The sequence below is a fragment of the Erpetoichthys calabaricus genome, chromosome 2 (genome assembly GCF_900747795.2).
Source record: "Erpetoichthys calabaricus chromosome 2, fErpCal1.3, whole genome shotgun sequence".
Taxonomy (NCBI): Eukaryota; Metazoa; Chordata; class Cladistia; order Polypteriformes; family Polypteridae; genus Erpetoichthys; species Erpetoichthys calabaricus.
Window position 1 is genome coordinate 100,007,925 of NC_041395.2, and position 25,563 is coordinate 100,033,487.

The 25,563-nt window shown below is 37.5% G+C and overlaps 1 protein-coding gene across 1 annotated transcript in view; it reads right to left on the reverse strand.

The window, feature by feature from the left end:
• Nucleotides 1–11,225: 11,225 nt before the first annotated feature.
• LOC114645314 (otoancorin-like) overlaps nucleotides 11,226–25,563 on the reverse strand; it is a 158,201-nt gene continuing 143,863 nt past the window's right edge. The window contains exons 23-25 of the mRNA XM_051923129.1: nucleotides 20,072–20,169; nucleotides 12,783–12,918; nucleotides 11,226–11,872 (exon numbers count right to left, since the gene is read on the reverse strand). Of these exons, the coding sequence (XP_051779089.1) occupies nucleotides 11,790–11,872; nucleotides 12,783–12,918; nucleotides 20,072–20,169 (317 nt within the window). The 3' untranslated portion in view covers nucleotides 11,226–11,789. The remainder of the gene's footprint in view (nucleotides 11,873–12,782; nucleotides 12,919–20,071; nucleotides 20,170–25,563) is intronic.

Consider the following 25,563-nt stretch of genomic DNA (forward strand, 5'->3'; position numbering starts at 1 on the left):
TTTCATTCAAATCCTCCATGGCATTTTTGAGATCTTGGAGCATTTATTTTTTGCATTGTGGAGGTGGAGAGGTTGCCCTTTAATGCTAATTTAATGAAATGTCCTTTCTTAGCAGATACCGACTGACATAGATATATCATCCTGCCAAATTTTTGATATTTAATTGAACGGGATAAAGCGTTTTTTATTGATGAGTGAGTGAGTCTTTCAGTCATTTAGCTTTGTTTTTTATACATACATATTGTGGCAGACGACCAGGGACCCTGCCCCACAGGGACACCTGGAGCAGGGAAGGACCGGGAGAGAGTCAATATCTCCCCTGGGCACAAGAGGGCAGCCCCCCTGGATTCCATCAGGGGCCACGGATACGGAGCTGGGAACCTTGTGGGGGTCCATGGCCACCACCAGGGGGCGCCTGGATGGTTCCTGACCCCTGGAGGACAGCACTTCCGCCACACCTGGAAGTGCTGCCGAACCAGGAACTGTGTACGCCCAGAGTGCTTCCGGGTGCAAGGGCAGCACTTCTGCCACACCAGGAAGTGCTGCCGGAAAACCATCACAGAACACCTAGAGCACATATGGGGCAGGATAAAAGGGGCTGCCTCACTCCATTTGGGGAGCCAGAGTCGGGAGGGAGAAGACGAAGCTTGCGAGGGAGGAGTGGAGGCAGCTGAAGAGAAGTGCAAAGGACTGAGCTTTGTGGATTGTGCTTGGTATTGTGTGTAGCTGAGAAATTAAAATAAATAGTGCATGTTTTGGACATCGTGAGCCTCAGTGTCTGTCAGTGTCCGGGCTATCTCTCACAGTATGTGTATACTCCGTGCATGTAAACAATAAGAGAACATCCTAAATTGTGCAAATGATATCAGGTAGAAGAGCGACATAAAAATCATAGAAGTATATATAAGATTTTGCAGGATACACCTAAAAGAATGTCCCATCAATTAAAGGAGAAGCCACCAATGTTTGCAGTGATGCTGGGGATTATTTAACCCCTGTAAATTCAGAGGGATGAAGCCACACAGGAATTAACATTAAAGAAAGTCCACCGATGTACTGGGATTAGGATGAGTTTAATTCCTCTACTCTTTTGGATGTATCAGTGATTCATCTGCAGAATAAACTCATGGACTGCTTATATCTGATGTTAAATACATATACTACAAGTATTTATATTTAACATATGTCGGCAGAATGTCTGGATATAGTTGACCTTGCTGTGTTGTGTTGTGTTCAATATTGTTGTATAGACCTATGAAAAAAAAAATAACCACACAATAAACAATTGGCTAATGACAGTGTACAGAAACAAAAGGGGTTATGTTATCCACTGCAACAAAGAATTTTAAAGCATATTGTCCAATTCAGGGTTAAAAAAAGTCAAATCCTATTCTGGCACCTCTGGGACAAGACATGGTTTCAACAGTGGACCAGATGCCAGCCAATGGCAGACACACACATGCATGCAACCCAATAGGATCTGTTTTACAAATGCCAATTAACCTACATCAGTGGGTGTGCAGGAAAACCAGAGTAATGCAGGTTAATGCACACAGGTATAGGCAGAATGTGCATACTCCACACAGACACCAACTGGGTTTATGTTTTAAACTAAGGACACCAGATCTGTGAGGCAGCAGCAATTGGTCCTGTGCCAACATGGCATCCATGAAGGGCTGTTGAAATTTTACAAAATGCCTGAATAAAAAGTAAGAAATGTTCTGAAATTTGTGTCTAAACACAGTAAACCTGCTAAACAAAAGTAAATTTTAACTGTTAAAAAATATTTGGAGACAGTTTTAAAAAGAGTACAATTATCAGACAAATTGAGTCTGATATGGATTTTTTTGTGTGTGTGTGACAGCTGTGCCAACCTGACTGTGTTTGAACATTTGAAAGTGTTAATAAACAGAAAGCGAGTACACAAAGCATAGATGACAATTTAATTAAGCTCTTCACACAAAGGCTTTCTTTCTTATACAAAAGTGAACAGCTGTCTTTTTAATTTATTCTTAAATGTTACAATTATTTCTTTCTTCTCCATAGTTGTTCTTTGCACTTAAACACAAAAACACAATTATTAAGAAAACCTGGTTTTTAATCTCTTTAAAAATGGAAGAACTCAAAATCACAATTAAGAACAATGTTGAAAATTGGATCAGCATTTTTTCAGAAATGTTACGATCTTTGCTCTGCAATATAAGAAAGTATTACTAATCCCTGGTGACTGTTTCACTATAATTACAGAAGAAAAAATGATTGCAAAAAAAGTTAAAAAAAATGAGGTTGAAATAAGTTCAAATGAACTGAATAAATTAAAAATAATTTTAATTATTTAACTTGAGCTTTCAAAATCCATAGCATGAAAAAATACATTAAGAGCAAGTTATGTGAAAAATATTAAGTTAACCACAACATTCCCTGTAGAATATATAGCAGGTGGGTGTCTCCTAGCTGCAGGACAATAATACATAAATATAAAAATGTTATGATCTTTTGTATTCTTATCCTGAATCTCCAACTCAAACCTGCCATATTCATTATGGGCTCTCATGAAGTAGTTGATACCTTGAGGATGAACAGACCAAAATGTTGGCTCCATATATATTTTCAGTTTCTTGAGCTTTTGAAGCGCCTTTAGGGTATAATAAATATGAGAGATATAACTGCACACAGAAAAAAAGAAAACTGTATGAACTGTTAAGCTCTGTAGTCATACTGTGGGATTTATAAAGCAAACAAGAAGAACAACTCAATATTACAGAGCACTGTTTGCAGTAGGATTCATATTGCACAGATTTTTAAATGCAGAGCTTTGAACCAAGAGAAGAATTCAATGAAACTTACAGTGTAAACCACAGCTGGCAACATGTTGGCACAATGGTCAGGGGACCGGAATTTGACTCCTGGCAAGGTCACTGCCTATGCAGATTTTGTATGGTCTACTGACTACTCCACTATTCCCCCTACATCTGTAAACACTTTTCAACCTTTGACAGCTACATTATTTTAGTAATATATGTATATATGAACTTGCTGATTTGAGATTTTCAGGTTACTTTCTGAACTAATTTCTTTTGGAAAAGGAAGAATTTCCAGGGTTTCTAACAATACCCTTTAAAGTGACAACCCAGACACACACAAAACCTAAATTTCGATTTAGTTTTTGTGTAATGATTTTAACTTGTGGATTTGTGTGCCATCTAAGGTTGACTCCTGTTTTGTTTTGATTCCCCATGGCCTTTAATGAAACAGGCAAGTCCAGAAAATGCATAAGACAGATGGGTGAATACATAGATACTGCAGATGTGCCAAAAGACAAGAAAAATACAACAAAAACTCAAAATAGTATGAGTTCTGTTCTGGTGGTTTAAAAATTAAAGGCACAATATTTTTGGAATGAAATAAATATAAAACCAAACTTGCATTAGTTGGCCAACAAAACTGCATCTGGCCATTTTAATAACGCACATACAAAATAATCTAGTGTCCGTACATGTTTAAGTGGAACAAGCAGTGCACAATGTGTTTTAATTGCTTTAATTAAAAGATTAATTGTGACATGCTGCTATTAGTTGACAATGCACAGTATTATATTCTTGTTCTTCGCTGTGATTCGTGGAATCTGTGAATAGACTGCATGATGAAAAGTTATGTATTTTTTGCAGAAATGTAGACATTTAGAAATGACATGTTTTGTAATAGATCAAATGGTTAATCAATTATCATTTTGTGGGTTGAGTTTTTGGATTATGTAGAAATACTCTATAACAGCCTATCCAAAATGTGAGATTTCCATTGTTTTTTACACTTTTTATATTAACTGATATATCCAAATGAGAGTGTGCGTTTTCACAGGGTACAACAGCCATTTTGAAAAATATCAAAGTATTTTCTTCCTTCTTTTCTCGCAAATGCAGTGCTATATTTCACAAAATTTTATAAAGCATTGTGCCTTTATCCTAACAAAAATGATTATTACATCGTGCTATGCTATAAATCAATTTCTGTCTATCTGGCAGGTGCATTAAGTGTTAACATTTGTGATCAATTGGAGTACATTTTGTAATGCATTGTATTTTTCATTCTCCAACCTAAGCAGTGCTGTTCAGAATCCAATATGAAACACGATATAATTGAGACAACAGACAAACTGAATCTATAACTTAATCATGGAAACTTTGAAAGGAAAAAAATACAGGAAATAAAAACAAATCATAGAGGGAGTACTAATCTTATTTGAATCCATTAAACATTCTGGTGATTTGTGTTAATAAATGTGACAAAATCAGTATATATAAATAGTGTGAATAAATAACAAATTCCATTAACAACAATAAAGAGGACAAAATGGCCTCCAAGGACCAAGCTATCATACCATCAGCCACTTCCCACTGTGTGACAGTCAATGAGCTCCAATGGGAATACTTTTTACTTTATCAGCTTTTTATTTCAATATATAATTTATTAGGAATTTCTTTATGTTGAACAGTCAGCTGTACATACCATCTGTTGGAATGGAAATTGTAATTTATTGTATTACTACATGTAACTAATGCCTTAGAATGGGTGTGTTGAGAATAACACCTTTGAGTAAGTGTGCCATAAACTGACATCCTAAATATTGCAGATTGCAGTTACACTCAATTAAATTAATTTCCATTATATGATGCTTTCGCATTTACATTTAAGTGGTAGACCAATAGTCCACAATTTATCATGGATTAGACCACCTAGTTTACAATACTGGGCACAAATTACATTTCCATATTAATGGAATGTGCTGAAACAATTAATCTTTTTATAATTGTATTCTGGCATATAATCAGATGCTCATTAAAAGAATCACCACAACTGCTGTTTCTATTAACAACTTGTAAAATGGCTATTTCTACTTATTTTTGTATGTTAGCTTAAACTATAATGTATTCTCCATAACTGCAAACTGATTTGAAATAAAACCACAGAAAGTGCAGATCAGATGACCCTGACATGTTTCTCTAAAAATAAAAAGTCACCACCAGCCCACTAACATTTATAGAGTGTTAAAATGAACTTGAAGCACTCAGGCTAAATTATACCTAGTGCTTTAGTGCTTGCATGTCAAGATTTATGAAACAGTTTCACTTAGACATTTCACTGAAATTTCCACTAGATGACACTGTTTAAAAGGGACTGGCAATTTTTTTTTACAGAACATTTTCAGTATACCGTATAACAACTTTTAAAATGCAGGGAATATGAGGTTTATCAGGGCTACAGATTTGATTTGGAAAGCACAAGTTGACAAATTCATTTCAGGTCACACATCTGACGCAGTATGTGATTTTGAGCAACTCATTTGATCTGCCTGTACTCTCATTGTATGAAATATTCATATTTTAATATAAACTGTTACATATTGTACATATAAAGTACATCTGGATGAAGTTTGCATTGCACAAGATTCAGATATGGTCAATGTCTTATGACTAACCAGTATGTATAACTATGTAATGCATATGCTGTCTCTTAAAACCTGAGTTGAATGTACAGTAGTTTGATACAGTGTGACGAGGTACAGTTGTTAGTGCTGCAGAATCACAGAGCCAAATTCCTCAGTTCTAGTCCAGTTTGCTCATTTTTTCCCTCTGCCTGTGGGCGTTTCCTCTGGACTCTCCGATTTCCAATTTCATGCAATGCTAACTGGTGACTCTGAACTGATTCTTTATGGAAATTTAAGTGAGTGTCCACGGTTCATCTTTTGGGCACATGCACTAAATTATTCTGCAAGAATGAATGAATAATGGTTTGAATAAACAGAAAGCACATGATAATTTTACATTGTAATATTTTTAGTGAACTTTTTTTTATATTTAAGAACAGGGATGGAAATATCATATGAAAGAGGGTAATCAATATCAGGAGTTCCAATCAATGAGTTTGGATTTATATACACTGATCAGTCACAGCATTAAAAACACTTGCCTAATATTGTGTAGGATCTCCCATTGCCACCAAAACATCTCTGACCAGTTGAGGCATATACTCCATAAGACTTCTTAAGATGTCCTGTGGTATCTGGCACCAAGATGTTAGCAGCAGATACTTTTCAGTCCCATAAATTATGAGGTTAGGCCTCCATTGATCAGACTTATTTTTAGATTATTATTTTTAGATGTTCGGTTGAGATCTGGGGAATTTGGAGGCCAATTCAATACCTTGAACAGATCGTGAAGTTTCTCAAACCATTCCCAAAAAAGCAGTGTGGCAGGATGTATTATCTTGCTTAAAAAGGCAACTTCCATCAGAGGATACCATTTTCATGAAAGGGTGTATGTGGTGTGCAACAATCTTTAAATAGGTGGTATGTGTCAAAGTAACATCCACATCAATGACGAGATCCAAGGTTTCCTAACAGAACATTTTTGGTGCTTTTGACAGTGGGCAGGAGTCCACATGGTCACTCTGTCTAGTCTACAACTAAGTAGCCTCATAAGCAGCAAGCTGTGATACACTGTGTGTTCTGACACCTTTATGTCATGGCTAGTATTAAGTTTTTCAGCAATTTGGGCTGCAGTAGGTCTTCTATGGTATTGGACCTGATGGGCTAGTATTTGCTCCCCACACGCATTAATGAGTCATTGGTGCCAATGACCCTGTCACCTGTTCACCAGTTGTCCTTCTTTGGACCACTGTTGGTAGGTACTAACCACTGCATATATGGAACACCCGACAAGACCTGCTGTTTTGGAAATGCACTGACCCAGTTGTCTAGCCATTACAATTTGGCCCTTTGTTTCAAAACTATATGCCTTCCCAACACTCTGGATGGCAGTATCCATGGGCTTCAAGACCCATTCCGATGCCCACCATGAATCATGGGACTCATAGTGCTGTAAGGCAGCCCTGCTGGGATTTGTGGGTGCCACCAGAGGGTGCTATGGGGAGTTGTGCTCCCTGCTATGCTGTGGCACCGGAACTACTCCTGGGTCCGAGATAAAAAGAGCCGCTTGAACTCATTCAGCAAGTCGAAGTCAGGAGGAAAAGGGGAACTCTTGCAGGAGGAAGAGGAGTTTGAGGAAAGAAGAGAGAAGAAAAGAATCACTGTTGATAGTGTCTTGGTCAGAAAGGTATTGGAAGAATACAAACCTTTATTTAAACCCATGACTGTGTGTGTGTGTGTGTGTGTCAGTTGTGTCTGGAGTTTGGGGCTCTGTATTGCCCCTTGTCATCTGTAACCTGTGTAGTCAGCAGGATTTTCTGGTTGTCTGGTTGACAGAAATCTGTGTGAAATAATTTTATTGTGAGAGAGAACCCTAACACGACTGTGCACTTTTGTTTTCTGTGACTGTCATATCTCATGTGTTGCATTTGTAAACTTTAACAGTTCATTGAAACATATTTAGAGCTGAAGGCTCTTACCGATACATATTGTGTATGTTTGAACTATTTTTTGTAGTTCCCAAAACGCAGATGAAGAACTAAACATTGTATAATCTTCATCTTTCTCAACAGCAGCCCCATTCTTCTTTTGAGACAAATCTTTTAATCAAAAACTCATTGATATAATTAGGTGTCTATGAAGAATATATGCTTAGCAGCAATTGGCCCTCTGTCTGTTGATCTATGGTGGCTTGGCCAATGAGCATTGCTGTATGAAGCCATAGCATATATTTAATATTTCCTTTGCAAACAGATGAACATGTCTTCTGTAACAAATAACCCAACAAATTACATATTTGAATTTGAACTCAACTCTTAACACTGCTAATCTCATCACATCTTTATTTAGAAACTTGCATTAAAATTAAGACCATCTCTTTACTTTGTGGGGCAAATGCGTGAACATCAAATTATGGAAATTTCTGTCAATTCAAGACACTGTTTTACTCTCTGAAGGCAGGTACAGTATTTAATGCTTTTTAGTCATGTTTTTGTTTAGTCTTATTGGACCAATTTCTAACACACACACATTCACTTAATATATGCAAAGTAAAAAGTAAATTAAAGAACTTAAATATATATGTTAATCATGATGAATGTTTACAGTCATTACTATCTCAATACTAACATGAAAGAAGACAATTAATTCTGGTTGAAGAAAATTACTTATTCTGAGAAAAAGACTCCATGACCAGTGCTAGTTAAAATAATCATGACACCTACAATATGCACATTCATACAAAACAAATCTTCTTGTTAAAAAAAAAGAAATAATATTGGAAATCTATTCCTGATAGTATGTTCATAAGCTTTAAAATTTCTCAATAACACTTCACAAGCTAACTGCAAATTATATTTACATATGCCTTCAGCTGCACTTAACAACATTAGGAAAGTTTTAGGCCACAGTAATATTTTTTCTTTTTTTATCAAGAAACCATTTTCACCATTTGACATTCTTTTGTAAGACTAACCAAAGTGTAAATATAAGCAATAAAGTGTTTCTGTTAGTTAAAATACCCCCACCCAAAAAAAAGCTGCCTGTGTTTCTTGTGTGTCTCAAAATTTCACAGTGAAACACACAGAAAACAAATGCTAAAAAAGATTTTATTTTAAAAAGATATATATATTATATATATATATATATATATATATATATATATATACACATGTAGGGGCTCAGATATAGTGTATATTAATGTAGTGTATAGTGTACTTTCAGTTTTAACAAGTGTCACGCATGTGCAGCCAGCATGAGAAAGGGTGCTTACGCTAACCATGACTTCTCCTTCTCTCCCCACAGCTCAGAGAAACACCCACTGAAGGCACCCTTTCAGTCCTCATGAGATAAGAAGCCCAAGTGCCTGGAACAAGCTATCATTTGAGACTGAGACCTGACAAGACCAGAGCTCCTCGGGAGACCTGTTTTGTTAAGAGATTTGACTAAACAGAGCCTCTTGTTTATGTTATTGTGCTGCCCTTGGGGCTGCGTTGTTTTGCCGCCAAAAGGTGTTGACTTTAAGTTAAAAAAAAGAAAAGAAAGGACATTAAACGGGACAACCTGGTTGATGCCCCATCTATTCTTCTGTTGTCACAGTCTGTTCCTTCTATGCCTCAACTTCACAAGCTTCTGCATGTCAAAGTGTTCTTCTTACATTTAAATACAATGTTGCTGTAAATTGGGCCACTTCATAATACCACTTACAAAAAGCTTCATATTGTTTTCAGCCCTAAACCTTTTTTAATATGAGAGGAACTTTGAGAGGATCAGATGTGGTACTTGTTTGGTAGTAAATCTCAGTTACAAGTTCAATTCAATAGAGCTATGTTCATTGGAATTATTTAAGTTAATAACTGTTTTTGTGGTTGAATTATTTTATTATCTTTGGAACTTCATCATATTGCTATTTTGTGTCTGTTTATCTATTGGCACCACCATTTTGAATGTTTTTTTTTATTGTTACAACCATTTTGTTTGTTTGCTTGCTACGATACTGTGTTTTTGCTAGTTACACGTGATCCATGAGATAGATAGATAGATAGATAGATAGATAGATAGATAGATAGATAGATAGATAGATAGATAGATAGATAGATAGATAGATAGATAGATAGATAGATAGATAGATAGATAGATAGATAGATACCGTGAGCATGTACAGCTTTGTGTGTCCAAATTTGATATAAGCAGGGCAAACTCAACAATACGAAACAAACAAGTGAATCGGTAACATTTTAGCTTAGGTACTTCAGGTTTTTCATAACGCTTACAAAACATCAGTAAAGTGTTTATTCATGATCAATTGACAAACGTCAGTTTGGAGTGTTCTGAGGTGGCTTAACTGAGACACATTTCTCTTGATATTACATATTTAGTATAAGATCTGAGAATCCTTCATATTAACAAGTAATACTGTCATATCAGTATGCCACACTGCACAAAGATGAATATTTTATCTACTGATGTTTTATACGTGGTATGAAGACAAAAAGAAGCCTTTGTTAAGTCTTGTTGCATAAGATGAATGACTAACAGATGCATTTTTGCACTACCTAAACTAAAGTATTACCAGCAAATCTTTAGAGGAAGTTTGCTTCTTACAAACATAAGGTCCACAGGCTGGACCTTTCTAAATTGTTCCGCTTCATCAATATTCAAAACATGTTATGTACAGCCAGTGATGAGTATTAGTTTTAAGACCCACTTTAAATTTTGTTTCATATACAATTTTTGTCCATATATAATTTACAGTAGCTAGATTACATTTATCCCTGGTATTAAAATCCATCTCGATTGTCTGCTTGTGTTTACATATTCAGCATAGCACACAGAAGCTGCTAAGCTATAGTTAGAATGAAAACTGGCAGTTTGCAATGACCCAAAACGAAAAAGTTAAAAGAAGGTGACATGCCACACTGCTATAAAGAACTTTTGTGTTTTAGCATGATGCCAAAGATATGACAGCCTCACGAAAAAGATGGTAGTGCAACTTCACATGCTGTTGCTGCTGTTCCACTCATACACATGTCAGAGCTGACCACCCTTCTGTGGCTAATTGATTCTTTTACCTTTACCTTTTACCGCTGACTTGATTATGTATGTTGATAGAAAACACATTTGCATTTCGACTCTCATTAAATGTGATCACTGCCGATTTCTGACCAACTCAAAATGTGTTCTGTGTGCTCTGTCACCAGCATGTTTTTTGATGTGGTCGAGTGTCATTCAATCGTGACACATGCTAATGCATGTGTTAACAAATATAGTTTGCTTTAGCTACTAATTTAAATTTTCATTCATGTATTTATCAGATGCTTTTACTCAAAGTTATCAACAAAGGAAGTTCTCACATGTGTCCTGACTGCTGCTCTCACCTGACTTGATACGCTGTAATGATCAGAGAGGTACAGTTCCAGTATATCTTACTAATAAAAAAGTAGTTGTAGTTGTAGTTGTTTGTTGATATATTCAGCCCTACTCCAGTTATATCTTTTTGGCCCTAAATAATAAAATTCAAAAATGAAAATTATTTAAAGGTTTTGAAGTTGACTGTGGCCTGGTTTCTGTTGAATTTGAATTAAAGTTTTGGTTAAAAACTTGTTACTATTCCTGACCCACACATTTGACCAAATAAAAATCATAGTCGATTTGCCATCACTTTTCAATACATTTTCCCTGATGTCTTTTGTTGCTACAGTAGAAATGAAAGCAGGAGACAGGCACTTTTTTGAAAGTTAATCTGGCTATACTCAGGAGAGAAAACAGTCAGGAAACATGGAGCAGTAAGGAGGAACGACAGTTCTTCAGAGTGTTTTAATTGTGTGTTGATCTCCTGTGTTACACCAATTTAGAGTGATGGAATGAAGTAGAGTGTATATACTTATTTTTATATTTTATACTTACATACTGTATTTATTTAAAAACTTAAGATTATCCCATATAAAAAGGCATAAGGTACATAAGGTACCTTAAATATAAAGTACTGTCCTGTCAGTGTTGAAGAAATGTGATGCATTTGACAGATAAGTGCAAAGGCCTTCCTAAAGAAAACAGACTGGTTTTCTAGGGGTGTGTTTGCTATAGAAGTAGGGGAAGATAGTTATTTGACTGTAAAACCAAAAACTTTCAGTATTTATAGCTCATTAAGGAAAGAACATTATGCTTTCATAGTGAGTGCTACATATGCTTGGAATGAAAAATGAATGACGATGGTCATATAAGAATTTGATAAAAAGTAATTCATTTATCTAAGGAGAAAAAGCCTGTCTCTTTGATCTTTTAATGCTGAATCTTTTTTGGTTCTGGAGAGATGAGGACTTCCAAGTAAAAATGGATTGGATTCTCAGCCTGGGAGGTTCAATGGTTAATGTGGGATTCCCAGAAGAGCGAGAGTCAGCAGGAGAAGAATATGACCATCCAAAGGTCTCATCAGGTTGGATGACCCACCTGCAAATTGAAAATATAGGAAAATCAGTAGAAGTACATTATATAATATAAGCAAACAACTTTTTTTATCTCAGGAGAGGAGCTGAACAGAGAGCACATAGTGCTGACAAACCTTTTCTCTCCCATACACTACATAGTATACTATAAATTTGCAATGGGTGTTTAGCATTTATCAGTTGCTCTCCATGTGTGTTTAATTTATTGTAGCACAATTTGAGTTAAAAAATATGATTTATAGTGTTTATGGAGCACTTGTGTGAGTCAATGTACCCTGCATTATACTTTCTGGGTTCATTGCAGTGGATGCAGTTAAAGGATGGGTGGGTAACTGTCAAAACATTCTTCCTGAGAGGTGTAAAATAAAATGAGCATTTGAGCCTATTCATGATGAAGACTGTAAATTTCAAGGTATAATGTATACACACTATATTGAAATATTTAAATAAATATATGCATTTTTCATGTCATTTAAATTGATCATATAAGTGGAAACCATTTTATAATTTCTCACAGCTAATTAAAGTTAATTTTCTTAATGTGCTCAAATTCTGTGCCATAAAGATGCACAATCTGGACATTTAATCTCTACAGAATAAAATGCATCAAGAGCAGCTAAGCTTTCTACTATATGGACAGCACCAGATGTTGAACACACAATGATAGGTTACCAGCAAGGTTCTAAATAATTTCATAACTCTTTTCTAATTAAATGTGCTAAAATCTGTCCTACCCATGACACTAAATTAGATTAAATGTGTTTGATAATAGTTGAATTGAAAAAATTTCCTCAGCTCTATACAATGCAGGTGACAAAGTAATAAGCAAACTACCATAAGATTTAAATGTTAGTAAAATGTTTGAATAAAGATGTTTTGGTAATGCTTTAATGAATGAATGTATTTAATCTTACTGCCTAGAAATGCTGCTGAAATCTGGTTCTTGGCCAAAGCGTTTGATTGGTCAGAGTTGAGCACACTTCGCTGGCTGCTTGTCACAGCCACTTCATTCTCCATCCCAAAGTTTTCAAGTTGTTGTACAGTAAAGCCCTTCAAAGAAAAACAATAAATATTGTGAGCAGAACATTTTTGCAGGAAAACTCCTAGCATTCAGCATTCATAATGTCATGACCATTTAATTAGCAAGGATGTTGCACCTCATGCAAATGATGGTGATGAGTGCAAAAACTAAGATAACAGAGATCACAGAAACAGTAATATACCTGAATGATGGCAATTTCATTTTGCATTTCTTCTACCGAGTTAGCAAAGAGAGTTCAGTTTTGTAAGAATGAATCATGCCTTGATGGAGCCCATGCAGGTATCTTATACTTAAAAGGAGAATGATTTGAGGGTCATGTATGCAAGCCAAACTTCTCATACCAGAAGCTGCCGATGTCCATGGAAGGTACAACAGAACATTTGCAGAGCCTTCTTTAAAAGATAAACTAAACCTGAACTATAAATAGTTTTTTAAGCTATTGAGAATTAGAACACAAGAATTTATGAAAGGTTTTGACAACAGCAGGACATTTACCCAGCCTAAGTCTGTTCTAATCTCTGTTCTTTATTTTTGAACACTTCACATTGCTTAATCATAGCCTCACTGATCTCCATGTTTGTGTTCCTTCACAAAGCTTCAGAGACATATTTCAGAGATACAAATATTTCTACAGGGCCTAATGAATGACTAACTTTTTAATCTTTTAACTGTTTCAAAAGACTGTCAACATTTGATGTTTCCCAAAGTACTACAGTGGAAGCTCTAGATACGAGTTTAATTCGTTCCAGCACTGAGCTTGTATAGTGAATTTCTTGTATCTAGAACAAAACTTCCCCATTGAAAATAATGGAAATCCAGTTAATCCGTTCCGCACCCCCAAAAATATGAACATAAACAAATAACACTGATAAAAAATATATACTGTAGTTTACCTTTAATTAAAGTTTACCTTTAATAAATAACACTGGTAAATAAAACGGGTTACTGTGGGGGAGGAGAGTCCCCCTCTGATTCAGGAAGGCTCTCTCTTCTTGGGAATTTTACCCCACTGGAAGCAGGTTCTGGGTCAGAATCGCTTGACTTTCTTTTAGTTGCAGGTTGCTTTACCAAAAACTTATCTAATGACACTTGCTTCTGTCTTCTTTTTAAGATGCCCCTAAAATGCGACACTACATTGTCATTACACAAGTTCATGGTGCGCCCACACACTGCTTTATTAGGGTGATTTTCTTCAAAGAAAGTTTTTACTTCTTCCCACTTTGCTAACACTTCTTTAATCTTACTGGAAGAGAGGGTCTCGTCCCCTGCTCCCTCCTCCCCTAACGAAAGCTCTTCTACCACCTCTTGCTGCTGCTCCTTGTGAAGTTCCTTAAGTTCATCCGTCGTAAGTTCTTCACTATGCTCCTCCACTAACTCATCCAGATCAGCACCATCCACATCCAGACCCATACTTTTCCCCAGAGATACAATTTCTTCGACTAGCTGCACTGTTTTGTCCACAGGTTGAGGATCGAAACCAAAGTCAGGAACACTCTGAGGCCACAGTTTTTTCCATGCCGAATTCAGGGTCCTCACTGAGACTTCTTCCCAGGCCTTATCAATAAGGTTTAAACAATTTAAGATGTTGAAGTGATCCTTCCAAAATTCTCTGAGGGTCAGGCTTGTATTTTCGGTCACTTCAAAACACCTTTGAAACAAGGCCTTCGTGTACAGCTTTTTAAAGTTGGAAATTACTTGCTGGTCCATGGGCTGGAGAAGTGGAGTGGTGTTGGGAGGAAGAAACTTGACTTTGATGAACTGAAATTCCTCCAGCAAATCATCTTCAAGCCCTGGAGGATGTGCAGTAGCATTATCCAGGATGAGCAAAACCTTGAGTGGCAATTTTTTTTCTTGAAGATATTTCTTCACTGAGGGGCCAAAAACTTCATTGACCCACTCAATGAAAAATTGCCGTGTTACCCAGGCTTTGCTGTTGGCCCGCCACATCACATTCAGTTGTTTTTTCTGCACCTTCCCCCTCTTGAAAACTCGTGGATTTTCTGAGTGGTAGATGAGCAACGGCTTGATTTTACAGTCTCCACTTGCGTTGGCGCAGAACAAGAAGGTAAGCCTATCTTTCATTGGCTTGTGGCCAGGCAAAGATTTCTCCTCTTGCGTGATGTAGGTCCTCTTAGGCATTTTCTTCCAAAAAAGACCTGTTTCATCACAATTAAACACTTGCTGGGGAATAAACCCCTCACTAGTAATAAATTGTTGGAACTCTTGCCCAAATTTATCAGCAGCAGCTGTATCAGAGCTGGCAGCCTCCCCATGTCGCACAACACTGTGAATACCGGTTCTCTTTTTAAATTTTGCAAACCATCCATGGCTTGCCTTAAATACCTCCTCATCTTCAGCCGACGTACCTGGTGTTTTTCGGAGAAGGTCCAAGTACAGCGTCTTAGCCTTAGCGCAAGTGATAGCTTCCGACACCGAATCGCCTTTTAACTGCTTCTCGTTAATCCATACCAACAACAGCTTCTCAACATCTTCTAGGAGTTTTGGACGGTGCTTGGAAGTCACGGTAACTCCTTTGGCCACATTAAGTTTCTTAATTTGTTCCTTCTTCTTCAGAATAGTGCAGATCGTCGATGTCGAACGGCCGTAAGTCTTCGCCAGTTCTGTCACTCTTACACCACGCTCATGTTTATCTATGATTTCTTTCTTAATTTCAACGGCCACGGCTTCCTTTTTTTTCTTTGAGGCAACAATCTTCTTGAGAGGCATCGTGGAATAATTATTTTCACGTTAAATGTGGGCAGCGTCAGCTTGGATTAATTATTTTCACGTTAAATGCGGGCAGCGTCAGCTTGGAATAATTATTTTCGCATTAAATGCGGGCAGCGTCAGCTTGGAATAATTATTTTCGCATTAAATGCGGGCAGCGTCAGCTTGGAATAATTATTTTCACATTAAATGCGGGCAGCGTCAGCTTGGAATAATTATTTTCGCATTAAATGCGGGCAGCGTCAGCTTGGAATAATTATTTTCACATTAAATGCGGGCAGCGTCAGCTTGGAATAATTATTTTCACATTAAATACGGGCAGCGTCAGCTTGGAATAATTATTTTCACATTAAATGCGGGCAGCGTCAGCTTGGGTGAATCCCCGAGTCGAGGCGAATCGGGAAACGCGTCACGCATACCCACAGCCTGGCTCGTGGCTCGTTACGTGAACCAATGCTCGTATTTAGATCCAAATTTTTCGCTTATACTTTCCTCTTATCTTGAATTTCTCGTGTACAGAGGTGATCGTATCTCGAGGTTCCACTGTACTATCTATAACACTACTTACTAACCTATCAATAATCTATATTTACCATTAACCAGGTTCCATCCTTGTCCATGTGTTCTTGTTGACAAACCCATTCTAAAATCAAAGTTAGCAATCACACTAGTAATTGCCGTTATAATTTTAAAGATTTTCATCATGTCACTTCCTAATCTCCATGTGCTTACAATGAACCTCTTTCGAGCTTATGTTGTGTCAGTTACGAGAACATGAAATAGCTCAAAGGATCTGCACCTCAGACACCCACCATCCTTTCTTTTTCCCTAACTGGCCACCATGGCTTGACTACTGGCACTGAAGCCACTGCTCATAAGTTAAAACAAGCTAACCAGGAGATGCAAACTTCTTTCAGAAATAAAACAAAAGAATTAATTCTTAAGAACTAAAAATAAAATTGAGAGCAAAAATGCTGTACAAATTTCTAGAAATTGAACTTTGTTTTTCCAAACCTGTGTGCATAACTAATCATTATTAGGAAAGAATTACAAGAAGTCATTAACCTAAAGCTATTAAATAATCACAGCCAAAATACTAAGATGAAAACTGAGTCAACGCAAAAAGCTAGGAACAAAGCCAGAATACTGAAAATGAGACTTTCTAATGCCACTTGTTCACTGATTGAATCCATATTTCAGACTGTTATGTTGATGCACTGTAATTTAGCAGCTCATTTCAGAATGTGTCACCTAGCCACTAGGCAAGATCCTTTAGCAACCCATTATCTACCAGTAGCGTCTTTCAAAATAGTGATGTGACACAGTTAAAGTTAAATGAATAACAAAATTATAAACTTTCTTAAGCAAAGAAATAAATTTCACTAAAAGACACTTACAATATAAGATTTTCTTAACCGCAAACATTAAATCAAAGCACAAAAAACTGGCTAAATAGTCAAACAGGCTTCCCAGCTTTCATTATCTTATTTTTTACTTCTTTTTTAACTTTTATTAAATTTATTTAAAGCATGTAACATTCCATACAATCAAGTCAAACCAAAACTAAATTCAATTCAACCCCCACCCATGAGAAAGAGAGAAAGGCCAACAGCCAAAGTACAACTTTTGAGAGTAGTATAGAGGGAAAGGAGCCTTTCTCCCCAATATAAATGCTTATTCTAAAATATTATTGATTAGATCCTGCCAGGTTTTAAAATAGTTTTGAACAGATCCTCTAAGAGAGAATTTGATTTTTTCTAATTTCAAATAGTATATAACATCAGTTACCCACTGACTAAAAAGATGTTGGTTAGGATTCTTCAAGTTCAGCAAGATAAGTCTACTTTCTAATACTGAAGTAAAGGCAATCACAATTTGTCCTTTTCCACTTTAAGTCCATCTGGGAGTACACCAAGCACAGCTATTAATGGATTACGAGGGATTGTGGCACCAAGGCTGTCTGATAGGTATTTAAACATTTTTGTCCAGAATTATGTTAATTTGTTACACACTCAAAACATGTGGCCCAGTGAAGCTGGAGCTTGATTGCAACGTTAACAGATTTAATCTTGCCTTAGAAACGTTTTGAACAATTTTAAATGAGATAGATGTGTTCGATAAAAGATTTTAATTTGAATAATTGAATGATTTGTGCATATGGAGCTAGAGTGAATTCTGTGCATAGCTGCCTTCCACTCCTTTTCTGAAGTTTTCAGTAAGAGATCCTTTTCCCACACTGCTTTGGGATCTTCAAAAGGAATGGACTTTAAAATGATCTTATATGTTATAGAAATGCTGTCAGTCCTCAAGACTGATCAATATCTCTTCTGGAATAGAAATAGGTGGGAGGTGAAGACAATTGGGCAGATTTTGTTTAGCAATGTTTCTAATTTGGATATAATGGAAAAATTGTGTTGATGGGAAGCTAAATGTAAAGTGTAATTGTTCATAGGATGGAAATACATCATTTATATACATATCTCTAAATGATTTAATCCCATACGTTTTCCAAACATTAAAAACTGTGTAAATTTGAGAAGGTGGAAAAAGGTGGTGTCACAGATAAAATATTCTTTAACTTGAAGTGCGTCCTACATTGGTTCCATATTCTGAGTGAAATTCAGCAGGGTAGCCATCAGGACCCGGTGCTTTCCCACTCTGAAGTGAGTTTATAGTATCTAGTAATTCTGATAGTGTGAGAGGTTTATCCAATTCCTCTGCGCTGAGAATATCTAGCTGCCAGCTCTTATCATCTTCACTCAGAACTCATAGTAGCTGTGTTACTTAGTTTCATCCAGGAAATTTCATAAGACAATAGGCGTCAGTTATAGTATAATCAGATGTATCATAAGTTCAATATTAGTATTATTATGATTTTTTTCTTACCAAAGTGCTAATATTATTGGCAAGCAATGTGGTGTAATGGTTAAGGCTTTGGACCAAGGACTTCAAATCCTGAGGTTATCGATTTAAATCCTGCTATTGACACTGTGCGACCATGACGAATCACTTCACCTGCTTGTGCTCCAATTGTAAAAACAAAAGAAATGTAATCAATTGTATCTCAAATGATGTATTTTGCTTGGATAAACACATCTGCCAAATAAGGAATAATAATATTATTAGGTCTCTGCAGCTGCTTACTCTTGAACATGCTATGCACAAATTTCCATGAGTAAAACATTCCTACATTAGATCAATTCCTACTTTTCCTACTGACTTGGCTTTTGTTAATGGTCATTGCAAAACACAATTTTAAAAGAAATTATATTCTTTTGAGTTGACACAGGTAACCAGTAGGAATAATGTGAAATCTGAGTATTTATTATCATTATTAGATGGTTACGATTTTCACTTTTTTTATATGTATATATATATATATATATATTTTTGTGTATGTTTTGTAATTTTTTTTTGCAATAGCCATACGCAGACAATAAAGTTCTAACACTGAATAGTGTTTTACTGTAACTTTTTATAAACAGTAATGATATTTTATAGACTGCTTGTTTATGCTGGCCATGAAATAAATTAAATGTTTTTACTTTTTGGATTGTTTTCTCTAGTACTTGAAGTGGAAGAAAATAACTGCTGGTAAAATGTTTTGTTGGCTTCCCAAACAATCACAGGTCCCCCTTTAAAGTCCATAGAAGCAAATGTACTGTGTATGTAAAAGATTTTGTAGAGCAGTGGAATGGTGGATGGGGCATCCCCTTTAAAGTCAGCAGATTCACATGTAAATGTAAATAATTTCAGAGGGACCCCCTTTCAAAGTCTGTAGATGTTAATTTATATTACAATGGCATAGTTCTTGGGAACCTGTTAAGTTTATACTTCCCCCTTGTCTTGATTCGGAGGATGCCACTTCTGCCTCTAATTTTCTCTCCTTGACTTTTTGCTTTTAGGGAATCAACACCAACACTCACACCCACAGCATCTCGTGCCAGCATTCAAGGTTTATAGTATGCTTGCTAACCATTGAGTTTCGCAGAATTTTCTCTTTCTATATTGACAAATAAAAAAATTCTTGACAAATAAAAAAAAAAACGTGTTAGCTAATTTTCTTTTTTTCTGTAACATCACCAAATTTCAATAAAAAAAATCAAAGCATTTTAGAAATTTTGGAGTATTCAGTTATTCTATTTGGGGGGAATATCCCTAAATACTGATAAATCGAAATTTCCTTTCTGGGAGGATACTTATTGGCCTAGATATACAATCTTGCAAAGTTTCAGATGTTTGACTACAAATGATATAGTGTTTTTGTTGATAAGTGAGTAAATCGATTTTGAATTTTATATATAAATAAAATGTAGATTCTACATTCTAACAATATGTTCTATTCAATTGTGACAGACAACAAATAAAATCAAAATGAAATCAAAAATGGATCATGGACTGCTGACACCATTATTCAACACCCATCCAACTTACTTTGAAAACATCTGGAGGGATCAGAGACACAGCCATCTGAGTTATATACGCCACCACAGAGTCATTGATACTTTGTAGTTCAGAGCTACTCAATCCAGCTGCCAAAGAACAGACAAATAGTAAGAGATTAGCAAACAGCCTGGTGGAACATTGTTATAACTTTGGACCTAGACATTTTTCTAGGTGCTTTTATTTTGGAGAACCACCTTAAATGCCCAATTTACAAAGTTAATTTGTTCCTTTTACTCAGGGCCAGCTCTGCCATTTAGATGAACCTGGCTGTCACCGAAGAAGACGGAATTGGGGTGGGGACACTTTTTAAAGAATGCAGATCCTGACTTACAAACATTTAAACTCAATACAACTGTCCGACTCCAGTTAACCTGATTTTATTGTTTTATATTATTTTTGCATACTAGTGATGTTTGGTTTCAATGTCTGACAAACTAAATGAGCCCTTTATGGGTGATCTTTTAAAGTCCAGGATACAATTAACTCGGGTCAAGAAGGCCTTCTTTATGCTGAATATCCCTGTTTCTTTGTTGGTAGTTTTACCTTTGGTATAGTATTGTATCCATTTCAGCAAGTTTGTTCATTATCTGATTTTCCATCCTTTTTTCATTATTGGGTTTTTGCAGATTTTGGATATATACCTATATTTTTCTGCTGCCTTTTTGTTTATTTTCCAAGCACAGTGCATTGTCATTATGAGTGGTTTGTAAAGATCATTTATATGCCTGTTATTATTATGAAGCTGGAAATTGATGGTGTGATGATGAATGTTGTTAGTGCATGTGCCCTGCAAGTTGGGTGTGCAATGGATGAGAAAAAAGATTTCTGGAGTAAGTTGGATGAAGTAGTGGAGAGTGTACTCAAGAAAGAGAGAGAGGTGATTGGAGCAGATTTCAATGGACAGGTTGGTGAAGGGAATAGTGGAGATGAGGAGGTGATGGATAGGTATGGTGTCAAGGAGAGGAATGCAGAAGGGCAGATGGTAGTGGACTTTGTGAAAAGGATGGGCATGGCTGTGGTGAATACGTATTGTAAGAAGATGGAGGAACATAGGGTGTTGTACAAGAGTGGAGGAAGATGCACACAGGTAGATTGTATCCTATGCAGGAGCATCAGTTTAAAGAAGATTCTGGTGACAGGGCAAAGCATAGTTAGGCAGCATTGGATAGTGGTCTGTTGGATGACATTGGAGATCAAGAAGAGGAAGAGAATGAGGGCAGAGTCAAGGATCAAATGGTGGAAGTTGAAAAAGGAAGACTGTAAAATTGAGTTCAGGGAGAAGGTAAGACTGGCCATGGGTGGCAGTGAAGAGTTACCAGACAGCTGGACAACTTCAACAGAAGTAGTAAGGGTGACACCAAGAAGGGTGCTTGGCATAATATCTGGACAGAAGAAGGAGGAAAAGGAAGCCTGGTGGTGGAATGGGGAAGTACAGGAGAGTATACAGAGGAAGAGGTTGACGAAGAAGAAGTGGGATAGTCAGAGAGATGCAGAAAGTAGACAGGAGTACAAGGTGATAAGGCATAAAGTGAAGAGAGATGTGGCAAAAGCTAAAGAAAAGGCGTATGATGAGCTGTATGAGAGATTGGACACTAAGGATGGAGAAAAGGACCTGTACTGATTGGCTAGACAGAGGGACCAAGCTGGGAAAGATGTGCAGCAGTAAGTGAGGAGGGTGTGTTTAGCAGATGGAAAGAGTACTTTGAGAGGCTGATGAATGAAGAGAATGAGTAAGAGAGAAGGTTTGATGATGTGGAGATAGTGAATCAGGAAGTGCAACGGATTAGCAAGGAGGAAGTAAGAACAGCTATGAAAAGGATAAATAATGGAAAGGCCATTGGTCCAGATGACATATCTGTGGAAGCATGGAGATGTTTAGGAAAGATGACAGCAGATTTTTTTTAACCAGATTGTTTATTGCAATCTTGGAAAGTGAGAGGATGCCTGAGGATTGGAGAAGAATTGTACTTGTGCTGATTTTTAAGAATAAAGGGGTTGTGCAGAGCTGTAGTAACTGCAGAGGAATAAAACTGATGAACCACAACATGAAGTTATGGAAGAGAGTATTGGAAGCTAGGTTAAGAAGACAGGTGATGATTAGTGAGCAGCAGTATGCTTTCATGCCAAGAAAGAGTAGCACAGATGCGATGTTTGCTATGAAGATGTTGATGGAGATGTATAGAGAAGGCCAGAAGGATTTGCATTGTGTCTTTGTGGACCTGGATCATCATCATCATATCTTATCATACCACTGCTGTATCCTGGTAAGAGCATTAGCATTCTTAAGATCTTCATTGGTGCATGTTGGGCCTCGGGAACATTCACGGAGTATGTGGTCCATTGTTTGGGTGGGTTCACCACAGGGACATTCAGCCCTTGTTGGGAGGCCCCATCTAAATAGGCTGTCCTTTGTTTTGCCCATCTTTGACCTACCTTGGTTAAGCGTGACCCAGTCTTTCCTAGACAGGGATGTTCCATTGGGTAGATGCTCTTGAGGTGTAGGTAGAGCTTCATTGGGAGGGCTACAGTCAGTCTCTCGCCACGTCTCGAGAATATGTGTTATGGACTGCTTTAGATTGAGTATTGAGTGGTTCCAATGTGGTGAAGCTCCGACAAGAAGGTAGTCAGCAATTTACTTCCTGGAGGTGGTGGAGTGGGTGTCTGGAGTCCATCAGTTGCTCGAACCTTTCTACTCTTGAACTGGTTTTTCATCGTATATGGGGAGGTGTGATCCCAGCCAGCCTGTATAAAGCATGAAGGCACATTGTTCGCAATGTGCCGGTGATGATTCAGCATGCACTATTTAGCTCAGGGTCAACCTTTTTGGCATGGGTTGACCTAGCCCACACTGGTGCACAATACTCTGCAGTTGAATAACAAAGAGACATGGACGTTGATCGCAGGGTCTTAGGGTCTGCTCCCCAAGATGTGTTTGCTAGTTTGCTAAGGGGATTATTCCTGCTGGATATCTTCTTTTTGAGTTTAAGAATGTGTTCTTTAAAAGAGACTGTCCTGTCTAGGGTGATGACTGGATGTTTGGTGTTGGATCTCTGAAGTTGTGTTTGCTTGTTGTTAAGATGGAAGATACAGACCTGTGTCTTCCCTGGGTTTGCATTAAGGAACCATTTAATGTAATACTCTGAGAGGATGCTAAGGGCATTTGATAAATTTCTTTTGGATATCTTGGAAGGAAACAGACTGGGAGGCTAAGTAGAGATCATCTGCGTAAATTAACCTCCTAATGTTGGTGAACACAGGCTGGTCGTTGGTATAGATATTGAACAGAATGGGAGCCAGCACTGAACCCTGAGGAAGTCCATTTTTCTGATTCCTCCAACAATTCTTTTTATCGTCCATTTCTATGTAGAACCTTCTGTTGACAAGTAGTGACTTGATTATATGAATCAATGGAATATTTTGTCTGGTTCTAGCACATTTCAGAAGAAGGGCTCTGTGGTTCACTCTATCATAGGCAGCGGAAAGGTCTACAAACACTGCCCCTGTAATTAGTTTCTGCTCAAACCCATCTTCAACCTATTGAGTTAGGTTCAAGACTTGGCCGCAACAAGATCAACCGGGGCGAAAGCCCGCTTGGTCTGGTGACATTTGATCCTCGATGGTCGGGGATATGTATGCCAGTATTATCCTTTCATATACCTTATATAAGATGCATAACAGTAACTTTTTGGACCTTCTGGGTTTTTTTCAGGTTTCAGTAGTGCCATAACTTTGCTCTTCTCCAGATCTAAGGGATGTTATATGATGTGGCACAGATGTTAAGCAATGAGAGAAGCCACTCTTTAGTTTTATCACCAAAGTGCTGTATGATCTCTGTTGTAATCCAGTCTAATCCAGCATCTTTACCAGGCTTCAGTTGTTTTAAAGCATCATTCAATTCTTCTATGACAAATGGATCAAAGTGGCTGTCACTGGTGTTCATGGCTCGGTCCATGTCTTTTTTCATTTTTTTGAGATAACCTTTTTCCTTACTTTGTGGCTTCTCATTGAGTAACAACTGGTGTGCCACTTCATTAAGTGTTACAGCTGGCATACGTTTGGGAGGATACTTATCAGAGTTTAGTTTCCTAATTGTAGCCCAAGCCTTTTTGCTACTATTAGTCATATCAATGTTTATTATGACTTCCTTCTACCGATCTTTCCTTTCCCCACTTAACAAGGTCATTAGGGTTTCCCCGAGCTCTATTGAAAAGTGGTCCTCGTTATATGCTTGGATGTAATCTCTGTAAAGAGCCTTGCTTTCTTCATGGAGGCTTAGGATGTACACTTTGGTACAGCCCCTGGGGATGTTACTTTTAGAGCACTCCCAAACAGCATGCTGGAACTCTGCATAGCACTGTGGGACGGGTCTGATATTTAAGATGTTAGCTTCCAGATCTGCAGTAAACTTTTCCCAGTTGGCTTTCCGAAAGTTAAACCTTGGTTTTGATTGTGACTCTCTAGGTCTTATTATGGGCTTGATGTCAATTAGGATTGGTCGGTGTTGGGATTTAGGTATGGGATTTGTGGTGGACTTTTCGAAATTTGGGTAGTGTCTTGATGAGGCAAAAACCAGGTCTGGAGTGTACCCTCATTTCCAGCAAGCACTTTGGAAGGATGGCTTGTTTTTAGTGTTGTAGAGAATTGTGAGGTTATTAGCTAGTGCCCATTCTTCCACAGTTTCACCATCTTTATTGGTTTGACTGTATCCCCAGATGTTATTGTGACTATTAAATTCACCTACTATGAGGTGACCTTTTGGTTCAAGCTGGACTGCCTGAGGCCAATTAAATGGGGTTGGAGGTGGCTTGTACACTGAGATGATGTTCAGGTGTTCCATTTCCGTGTACTGAGTTTGAATGGAAGAGGACAAGGTCCATTCATGGTATTATGGGAGGTGCAGAGGTCTTATGGGTGTCTTGCAGGCATATAATGTTAGCAATGAGTGATTTAAGGAGTTGCACTTTGTTGGCAGACATGTCTTCAGCATTGAAGGTAACAACTCTAAACTTGGACATCTTCAGGGCTGAGGGCTTATCCTTTTACCACCCCTGGATGAGTGCAGTGTGGACCTGGAGAAAGCATATGACAGGGTGCCTAGAGAGGAGTGTAGGAGTGCAGAAAATGTGGAGTAGGTGGAAAAGAGTGTCGGGGGTGATTTGTGAAACACAGGTATTAGCAAGAGTGAAGGGGAAGGTCTTTGTGTTGGTTTGGACATGTGAAGAGGAGAGATGCTGGATGTATTGGGAAAAGGATGCTAAGGATAGAGCTGTCAGGTAAGAGGAAAAGAGGAAGGCCTAAGAGAAGGTTTATGGATGTGGTGAGATGGGACATGCAGGTAATGGGTGTAATAGAGCAAGATGCAGAGGACAGTAAGATATGGAAAAAGATGATCCACTGTGGCAACCCCTAACAGGAGAAGACGAAAGAAGAAGAAAAAGATTTATTTGCCTGTTATAAATTGTGACTTATTTAACCGCACA